General features: G+C 38.5%; 1 protein-coding gene across 1 annotated transcript; it reads right to left on the reverse strand.

Moving 5' to 3' along the window:
- Window positions 1-296: 296 nt before the first annotated feature.
- On the reverse strand, window positions 297-8935 carry LOC143847507 (nicotianamine aminotransferase 1-like). Its single transcript, XM_077356366.1, has 7 exons — window positions 8607-8935; window positions 7432-7771; window positions 7093-7311; window positions 6807-6866; window positions 1824-1979; window positions 1650-1743; window positions 297-728 (listed from the first exon to the last, which is right to left on the reverse strand). The coding sequence occupies exons 1-7, from the start codon at window positions 8882-8884 to the stop codon at window positions 610-612; spliced, it is 1266 nt and encodes a 421-aa protein (XP_077212481.1). The 5' UTR covers window positions 8885-8935; the 3' UTR covers window positions 297-609.
- Between the last annotated feature and the right edge of the window lie 1855 nt (window positions 8936-10790).

Raw genomic sequence — 10790 nt, forward strand, 5'->3', positions numbered from 1 at the left:
TTCAAGTTTCAACCATTCTAGGAAGCCAAAAGAGGATACTGTGAAACAAACAATTACTCCAGAAGCTTAAGCTATCAGAGTTGGTGTTATTTAATCATTTATACTTAACACTTCCCTCACGTGTGGCCCCTCTTTTTAGGATTGGCCATATACGTGAATTTTTAATATCAAGGAGTTGTTGGGTTTGGAACTCAGGACCTGCCTTAGCTCTGTTACCATGTGAAACAACCAATTACTCCAAAAGCTTAAGCTGTTAGAGTATTGACTCGGATACTTCTTTCTCACTACAACCAAAGGACAATAACTTGTTCTCAACTGTTATAAGAGCCTAATGAAAATACCAATAGAAAATAACAGTAATTCAGTTAACTAATAGGGTGGAGATCCAACGTGAAGGTTGGCTCATCAACACCTTATTGACAGACTCAAATACATATTGTAGAATTACATTCAAGATGATAGTTGCTCCCAACTATTCTAGAAGACCCAACTGAAAAACCTGCGTGTAGTAACAGTAACTTAGGTAGCTAAGGGAGAGGAGACCCAACACGGTGTTGCTGATCCTCGGTCCCTTGACTAGAACACCTTTATTTTTCTGGAATTTTAAATTTACTTTTTCTTAGCGTGCCTCTGGTAGAAGGATTTTACTCTCCCAAGACCATCTTCAAGAGAAGATGGCTCTATAGCAAAAGTGATGCGAAGCCAATTTTTCAACCCCACCGCGCTTCCTGCAAGAAATGAATTTCTTAATCAGCATTCCGATTTCCAATCAAAGTAGCAGTTTAATTATTGCATTAATCATTGAATTTTTTAAACGTTGAGAAAGAGGATAAAATAGTTAATCTCACTGACTTGTTGAACAGAAACAGAAATACTTATAGACACAGGAAAAATACATAATCCCCCCTTTATACTATTTGCCATTAGTATAATGGGGGATTATAGCCATTCAACATTCAAAAAATGGAGGGGATTATAGCCATTCAAAAAAAGGAGGGGATTATAAAAACTGCTACGTTGGACGTCTGTCGGCACTTGTAGACACAGGAAAAATACATAAATTTATTTTTTTTCTCTGCTAGCTTGTATTATTTATGCACTATTTACTGTTTAATGCATTTCTAAATATCCAGATATGGCTTTACATATTTCCTGTAAGGGAAATGATTTCCACACTCCCTTGTTTAGATGATGGCGCTCACTTTCCTGATTGGCTATTGATAGATTTTTTGGATCGACAGCCTTTAACAGCTAATTAGGGAAGCGTAAAATAAAGATACAATGAAGTTCCATTCCTAAAACAAGGGAGTGCAGATATTATTTATTTCCCTTCCTATATATTTCAACTGTCAACATTATCATATAACTGTATGGATATGTCAATGTGGCAATTTTCTGGGGTCAGTGTGTATGACACCTCATATCCAGGTCCGGCGCAAAACGACTGTGATTAAGTTACATAATTATATTGAAATTTTTTATTGATGCATATCTTAGGCAATTCATCTATTTGCACATATTTTTCAAACACCCTTTATCTATGCAGAACAAAGTAAAAGAAAACCAACAACTTCAAAATCACATTATATCATGATAAACTTTTTTTTGCTCTAGCAATAACCTGATGACTGCCATTAAGTCTCGCTCACCTGGTAGAATGATTACACCTTCCTCTTTGGCCAGTTTGCAACAGAAGTCAATATCATCATCAACGCCTTCCAGATGTGACAGATTCAGCTTTGCCTGCATTTGATTAATATAAGCAAGTTTCGACCAATACATATTATAAGGGAAATACAACATCAAATTTCCTATTCGCTCACCATTACAAACATGGATCCCTCTGGTTTGTGTGGACAAGTAATGCAGTCGATCTCCTTTATTTTTTCATAGCATATATCTGCTGTCTGCCTCAGTACATGAATTGTCTTGTTAAAGAAATCCTCTTTTGTATTTTCAAGGATTTGAGGAATTGCACCCTGATACATTGAGCACATTATCATGATAAATGTTAATATTTAGATGCAAAACATAATCAATTCATGCGGGGAAGAAGAGGAAACAAAAGAGAGAAAGAGAAGAAAGAACATTTAAGAAGAGGAATATCGTGGAGAGAGAGAGAGAGAGAGAGAGAGAGAGGAGGAATTTCGTTGATGTTGAGAATCAATCCCACAAAACTTCAAGCATTTAAATAGGTATGAGATTGAATTAATTACGTAACGCCACATTAGGGCCATCCAATGAGGGCCCCATTCTATAAACATAAAAAGAAATAAAAGAATTCCACCAAAACATAAATATAAATCAACAAATAATAACTTAACACTAAATTTAAGAAGAAATTTAAAGATTATCTGGAGAAAAAAAGAAGCAATATCTCCTTTATTCTATCATATTCCCGTTGTCATTCAAAAGAAAATCTCCTTTATACTATCATAATATAAGCGCGCGTCCGCCCACCCACCCACCCCCCCCCCCCCCACACACACACACACACACATATCTTCCATTTGACTCGGTATATGAAGGGAAATGATTTCAGCGCTCCAATGTTTTGATAAACATGCGTTCACTTGTTTGTCGTGTAGTATTTAAAGGGCTTTAAGAGCTTTTTGAGAACCGTAATATCCTCTGACATCCCTTTAAATACTACACGACAAACAAGTGGAGCGCATGTTTATCAAAACACTGGAGCGTAGAAATCATTTCCCTACATGAATTCTCTTGTTCTCTCAATGATTTGTAGACTTGAAGCCTGATATATTGACCTGAGTATCATGATAAAATTTAAAACCAAAGGAAAATAAATAGAGAGTGCAGCCATAAGTTCTCGCATCCAAAGTGAAGTTGACAGCTTATAATTCAACAGATCAATATCTGAAGTATCTGAAATGTTTATCCATCAAGGAACCAAGGGTGAACGATCTAGTGCTCTGGGAGCTCTTCAAGTTGACACCCAACCCTGGGTGAGACTTTCTTTTGGTCCTGGTAGTGTATTGGTTTCAGTCACTTCTAGACTGACATTATGCAAAAAGGCAAAAGTTGATGACCCTCTCAAGAAGAGCCCATTGACTACCCTTGTTATCAGATGTGCGAGTCATCCAGGCAAAAGAGAAAGAACAAACAACAGCCACGAACGAATATGCGTTGAACAAAACGAGATTATTGGTGATTAATGAGGCAGCAGAATACAATCCATGTGAAAATGAAAAAGGAGACAGACCCTAGAAACTAAGACGCCTAATCATTCATGCCCATACAATAAGAAGAATATCTCTAATAGAATGAAATCTTGAGGAAAACCCGCAGGATGTCAAACTTCCAAAAGTGACTGGGATAGAGTGAGACTATGGTCAAAACCTTTTCCTATATATACATATAAGGTCTACTTCTGAGCCACACCCGTACGGGTCAAGAAAGTACTGTATGTGCACCATAATATGGGCTTTTGGGTATTTGTTTTGTGCTGACAGTCTCCGACGACAAACTAGGAACAAGCTCGGTCATGACATTCTATATTCATGGACACTTGGTGAACTGAAGGGACTCATGCAGTCCAGGAAAATCTGTCCATCAAATATTTAGTTAAACGTGAAGATAATGTTATATGGCATCAATAAATAAAATATTCATGAAGTCCCAGCAAAATAAAACCAAATGATTGGAAGATGTATTTTCCACACATTTGTGCTGTTAAGATTTTATATTTTCATCATATTTGTTGTTATCATACCATGTAGGTGTACTGAGTGTGGGCAACCATCAAGATCCTTCACAAATTAGTGTCTGGGAAGTACCTAGTCATAACTAGTCACCAGTCATCTAGGCGAGACCGTGAGAGCAACTCAGCATGTCTCAAAAGGAATATGTAACGAAGAAAAATGTTACTGATTTGGGCAAGTTGCACAAAGCAGCTAGTATTTAAGTTCCCATCAGCCCTTAAGAAGATAACTATGTTGCATGGTACAGGTACGGGTGTCAGAATCTGACAAGGGTACCAAGTGTCAGAATTTGGCAAAATATTTAAATCAATTCTAAAAATGTAATACTTGCACAAGCCTAAGTACGAGGGTAGTTCGGGGATTCATGGCCTTCATAAAATGATCCTCAACTATGACCAGAATCCCCTAAACGGAATCTCTCTCTCTCTCTCTCTCTCTCTCTCTCTCTCTCTCTCTCTCTCTCTCTCTCTCTCTCTCTCTCTCTCTCTCTCTCTCATAACATTGTGGGAGTCGCCCTCAATAATAAGAACATCCAACTTGACTGTACAACAAGCCGAATGAACCGAATCCCACTGAGCAACGGTTAAACTTCGGCCTCATTAGAATCCTTCATACTAATAGGCCCATATAAGGCCCAATTGATCTCATCACCAGAGGTCCTAACAAGTTCATCAATGCATGCAAAACCCGAGTTTCCCAAACTCGAACCATTAAAATTCAGTTTCAAAAAACAGGGGGTAGAGTCCACCCAGGACACAGGCACTCCTCAATAAACCAACTCAATCGAATCTCCTCCTAGGATCTATGGACGGAGGTCATTGAGATACTGCTGAAGGGGGGAGAGTTGTGGCCCACCGATCAACTAAAGAAAATATGTTGGAGAATGTTGCAGACTGCTCTAGTTACCCCTTCAATATTCCCCCACTCCTTCCCTTCTAGACAAGCCAAAGCTTAGCAGATAGAAACAGACTCCATAGTACTTTGTGTCTGGCATTCCATAGAGCGAAGGCCCAACAAATATCAGCAATGTGACCTGGAAGAACCCAACAGAAATTAAACAAGCCAAAGATGAAGTACCAAATCTCACACATACATTGCAAAAATAAGTGATCCACAGACTCCCCATCAGCCAAGCACAGAGCATAGTGATTGATAATGATCTTCTCTCGACTTTAGTGGTGATCCACAGTTTGAATCTTACCATAGCATGCCGTCGAGCAAAAGGCATTAACCCTATGGGGAGAAGTGGCCTGCCATGAACTCCTAGCAACAGAAGCAGTCAACTGTGACATTAACTGTCTATAGAACAATTTAAGAGTGAATTTTCCTTCTAAGGTCTACTTCCAAACCCCTTTATCTCCGTCCTGGCTTTTTATGTAGATTGAAATCAGTCCAGACAAAAAGAAGAGATCGGCCAACCTCCCAATCAAAGAAATGTCTTAAAAAATACACTTTCCAATCCACTGTCTCGTTCTGCCTGTAGAAAGAAGAGCCCACACTGGCCCAATGTTAAGAGATAACACAATATAGCTCTGCAAAGTCCGGTTTCATTGTCTTGAAGCTTGGAACAGAGATTGGGGATAAGAAACAAAGATTGTAGCAGGCATTGGAAAGCTCCAGTTGATCAAGTCCTCTGTTTGAGGTGTGTGCAACACAATCATAAAGTGGAAAGATAATTAAGATAGGATTGAGATGAGTTGCAATCTTGAATTGCATGAGGATATATTCCTTGGAATTTTCATTCGGTAATACTGCACATACATCTTCTTCTCAGCAGTTGAATGGTGATTTTAAATTTATTTGTCAATTACTCTTTTGACTACGTAAATGGTATACGGATACATAATCTAAACTCCCAAATATTTTGGAATGACCCGAACTTGAAGACAAGAAATTCTTTCTACTCTTGAATAACATTGATTTGTAGTGGGTAGAAATGGATCATTGAATAGATTAATTGGAAGGGCTACTATTTGTATGCTGACTATTGCAGAAATAAAACAACCCTGGTGAAAAGAAGTGGCAACCAGAAGCAGAAGAATAGAAGACAAGGGAATGGGAGGTTCAATGTAAAAAATGGGGACTTCCTAAATGATAAAGATCAATCATCCGCATTATGCCATAAGAAACACTCAATGATCACACCGACTTTAAGAGATATGAAAGTTGGAACAAAATCACTATTCTGGGGAAAGAATAATCACCCAACAACCATTCATAAATAAAAAAAGAATATCACCCAACCATCAAGTTGATGGAACTTTTGACAATGTATACAAGAAAGATTAGAATAAGATAACTGAGATGGATTGAAAAATTTGTGAGAACAATATAGTATGAGAGGACTCGTTATTAAAAGGACTATTTCTATGAAATCCCACATCGGAATAGGAGGGAAAGATTCTGGGATATATGTATGTGGACTCCCTCTCCCCATGTAGACGCGTTTTCGGCATCTCCAAGGGGCGGGCCCCGCGGAGTGGGTTGGGCACGGTTAGTGCTGCTAGAAAACAAAACCGAGGAGGGTGGAAGACCCATAACCAGACAGTAGTTACACAGTGGGGTCGGGACATGCCAATTTCCTTATCACTGGAACAAATAAAATGTTTGCATGGTTATTGAAGTTCTTGATGGATAAGTCTTAAAGAATAAAAATAAAGAACCGTACCCAACCCTGTCCCAATAGCTTGCTTTTATTTGTATGAGATATTTGGCACTACATCCTTTATAGAGGTTCTTTAGTTCCTCTGCTCACGCGGAAGCTAAAATGCTATCGTCGTAATTTTGTTCAACAGAAAAGAATAAATAAATAGAATAAGAAGTGGAATGTCCTAAGGACACTTCAAGATGGGTTGCCTACAATATTGTACACATGCCATAGTTGGGTATAACATATAGCGGGATCATATAACACATACTCAATTCATGACAGTTGCACAAGATTATATCCTTCAACATCAGGCAGACACACAAATACCTTCATAGATACATGAATGAACATAAATACTCTCATTATCAAGAAAAATGTGCCAAGTATGTTTGCAGACTCTCATAAAAAAATTAAAAAAAACATCTAATGCACACCTGAATAAAGGTTGCAGGATCACTCGAGATATTGAGGTAGCTCATAATGCTGTCTACAATCTGAGAAGGTGAATAAGGCAAGTTAGCATGGATCCAAGTCAGGCAACTAAAGACAAGTCAACTTCGAATGCCATTATTTTCTAAACAGAACTTTGAAGACTATGACAACTAAATACGAGTCCATTGATTAAGTAGCGGTGGAAAAAAAAACATGCTTCAATAATTTGTATTAAGTAATAACAGATTGAATGTAAATAATTCGTGTTAAGTAATCAATCATAAGAACCTTGTTTTCTTTTAGGATGCCATTGGGGTCACTAGTCACTAGCCAACCAAGTCGCCACCCTGGCACTACCCATCTCTTTGATATTGATCCAAGAGTAAGCACTGGAGTGACAGATCCAAATGCTCCCATGGGCACAAATGGGTTACTCCCGAATGCGAGATGGTCATAAACTTCGTCTGCAAGAATGAGAATTCCAAGCTTCCTTGCAGTCTCAGCAACCTAAGTGCAATATAATGGAAATCATTCAAATTACATTTAATGGATAACTCTTCCTGAAATTCAAATCATATTCCAAAGTTTACAGGGAACCCAATCCATCATAATTTTTACAATGCAGACCTTGGCCAAATGCTCATAGGTGAAGACATTCCCACAAGGATTATTGGGGTTTATGACAACCATTGCGACAGTGTTCTCATCGGCCAGAGCTTCAACGGCATCGAGATCGATCTCCCAATTCCTCTCAGGAAGGAGATCAAAATGCCGAGCTTCGATCCCGCTATAAGCAGCACGTGCTTCGTAGTATGGGAACCCTGGCCTAGGAAGCAAGATGTTGGCCTTGGGGCTAGCGAGGATGGACAAAACAATCTCAATCGATTGAGTGCAACCCAGAGTAACGAAAACATCGTCGGGCGAAAGCTTGTATGGAAGATCGCGATTTAGATACTCCGCAATCGCTCTGCCAAAAACAAAATCCAAATCGCAATCTCAATCTCAAAAAAGCAATCCATGAATTCGACCCCACAGTCCCGAAATGTGAAACAACACCAATTACTCCAAAAGCTTAGGCCATGTTTGTTTAAGATTTATGAAAACCAATTGTAAGTGCCGAACCAATTATTGGACTAAAAAACACGTTTAAATTTGGTTGTGATAATCTCATACTGTTCGTTTGAGATTGTGTAGACAATTGCAAGCCCCAAACCAATTATTGGACTCATAAAAAAACATAATTTTGAGTCCAATAATTGGTTTGGGGCTCAGAATCAGTTGTTACAATCTCAAACGAACAGGGGCTTAAGCTGTTAGAGTTAGTTTTATTCAATCATCTATACTTCAACATGAATTTCACCGAAGCCCTGTTGAGAAAATCAGCCAGGAAAATCCGATCCCCAATCGTGCGCAAATTAACATAAAATTAAAACAAGCACAAGCCACAAGATGAACGCAGAGATTTGTTGCACCCCTATTCCACTATGAGAAAACAATATACAGGGATTACAATGGATTAACAATTAACCCAGAAACCCACAACCCTTTCCTTGAACCCAAGACCGTACACGGAGAGTAACCTGAGAAAAAACCCAAGAGAAAACCCAAGAGAGAACAACTAGAGTAAACCCCCTCTCTCTCTCTCTCTCTCTCTCTCTCTCTCTCTCTCTCTCTCTCTCTCTCTCTCTCTCTCTCTCTCTCTCTCCATGTACATGGAAAGAAAGAGAAATCACAAATCCCTAATCTCAATGAAGCAAAAAGAAAAGAAAAAACGATTTCTGATCTGTTTTTTTTTTTTTTACCTTCTGGCGGGAAGAATGCCAACGGTGGAAGAATACGAATTATACTTCCCGGAACGAAGGGCTGAGATTACAGCATCTTCAGCAACTGGAGTGGTTCTAAAGCAGGGGAAATGAGAGGGATCTCCATGGCCTAGAGGAATCACAGGTCTCTTGTCTTCTACATCAAGTTTCGACATAATCTCATTCAGAATCCCTCGGATTGTTAGATTTCCCGCAGTTTCCAGCGCCACGTTGGTCTTGAAATTCCATGCTTTCTTTCCTCCTCCCCCGTTCTCCATACTTTTCCTCCTTCTCTTCTTTATTTTTGAGAGAGAGAGAGAGCTAGAGAGAAGGGTAGATATAGAGAGAGAAGTTAGTCGATTACGTTACGTCGTTGAAAAAAGTACGGACAGACAAGTGGGCCCTCCTTCTTCTCTCGTAAAACAATACTCATGGATTCACTATTGAGATATTCAACCCTGCATTCCTGACCTTTAAAATATAATCATGGATTGTCACAATTTTCTAAAAAGTCAAGCTTTTAGACACATATTTCCATGGACCTTCCTAAGGAGAGAAATTATATGATGGGTGGCCGTGAGAGCACGTGAACTCTAAAAAATAAAGTGGGCCTAGGTACGGCCCACTTTTTTTTATGATCCAAACCGTTTATCATTTTGGGCATAACATAAATAGGGTGTATCCCAAAAATCATTTCCATAGGATGATCTAACCCTCCGATCTGAACTGATCTGAAAATGGAGATTTCTAAAAATTATTTTTGAAATTTTCTACAGCTAGGAGAGTTAGGATCATCCTATGGAAATGATTTTTGGGCACAACCTATTTACGTTGTGCACAAACATATGATCGGTTTGGATCATCAAAAAAAAGTAGGTACGTACCTACTTTTTTAGACTTCACGGCCACCCATTATATAAATTCTCCCTCCCTACATACTATTATCTTAATAGAAAAAAAAAAATTCCAAAGTTTTGAACATTATTGATGCTAAAAACTACGTGCAAAACGGGATTTCGTTTGAAAATAAAGACAAAGCCCACGTTTGACACACAAGGAAGGGAGCTTCTAGTCCCCACGAAATGCCAAAGAAAAGGTTGTGGCACTTTCTTCTTTATATTCTTTATTTATTTATTTTGTTAGCTCTCTCTCTCTCTCTCTCTCACAGCACGGCCAGTGCCCTATATGGGGAAGTGATATTTACGCTCCTTTTCATCACCAGGACACCCGGCGCCAGTGTATGTGGCAATCAAGGCCACTAGATTCTACTGACATCAAGTACATTAGGCCCCCTTTAGTCATTGGTATACTGGCACCAGGTGTCCCTGGTGATGAAAAGGGGCGTAGATATCACTTCCCCCTATATGAGGCCGATTTAAGATATACGGGGGTCGATTTATCACGGCCCTTTTTTTTTTCTTTCTTGTATTCTTACGAGAATTTATAGTGCTTTTTAGAACGAAAAACACCAAGACTATAACTTTTATAGAAACAACAACCATATTTTTAGAATGAGGAATTCTAAGACTGAAGGGAGCCCTTGCAAAAAAGAGGTGAAAGGGCTCTCCTATTATTGACTGCACATCACCATCATGCATGTTCAGTTTAGACTTCCTCTTTTAGAATTGATTCAAGGCTTCGTCTTTTTTGCCAACAAAATGTTGGTTTATAATTTAAGGATCTTTTGGAAATATTTTCTTAACGGCGGCCACTTCATAATTCTCAATAATTAATCGGGCCATAATTTGTAAATTAAGCCCGGTTTGAATTGCGGGAAAAAAAACTTACGTGGAATTTTTTTTCTTAGAATTTTTTTTTGTCACCGCAATTTAGAAGCAAATGATATAGTTAGAGGGATATCATTATAAATTAAAGTTTCCTATAATTAAATTTTCAACCATCGTTTATGTTACTTTTTCCATTTTGTAATCAAATAACTGAAAGGCAAAAAAATTTAGAAAAGTTTTTTCTATTTCAAACTTTTTCCAGAAAATTCCTACAATCAAAACAAGGCATTATCCTTGGGTCAAATATCAAGGATGGCTTCCCCTGATACTGGCACGTAAGTCGGACCACTATATAAAACTCCTTTTTTTCACAAGCCATTGATCCTCAGTCCCAATCACATATGATACTTTTGGCCCCCTTCTTTTGTTAGAATATGTGAGATCCACCATTGGATTA

Source organism: Tasmannia lanceolata, unplaced genomic scaffold (genome assembly GCF_043159265.1).
Source record: "Tasmannia lanceolata isolate RefF3 unplaced genomic scaffold, GAP_Taslan_0.1 ptg000015l, whole genome shotgun sequence".
Taxonomy (NCBI): Eukaryota; Viridiplantae; Streptophyta; class Magnoliopsida; order Canellales; family Winteraceae; genus Tasmannia; species Tasmannia lanceolata.

Bases quoted from the DNA above. Each gene is read 5' to 3' on its own strand.
- LOC143847507 (XM_077356366.1), bottom strand. From the start codon at position 8,884: ATGGAGAACGGGGGAGGAGGAAAGAAAGCATGGAATTTCAAGACCAAC. The intron at 7,772-8,606 runs GTAAAAAAAAAA...TGTTTTTGGCAG, and splicing joins GGCATTCTTCCCGCCAGAAG to AGCGATTGCGGAGTATCTAA. The intron at 1,744-1,823 runs GTGAGCGAATAG...AATCAAATGCAG, and splicing joins AGGGATCCATGTTTGTAATG to GCAAAGCTGAATCTGTCACA.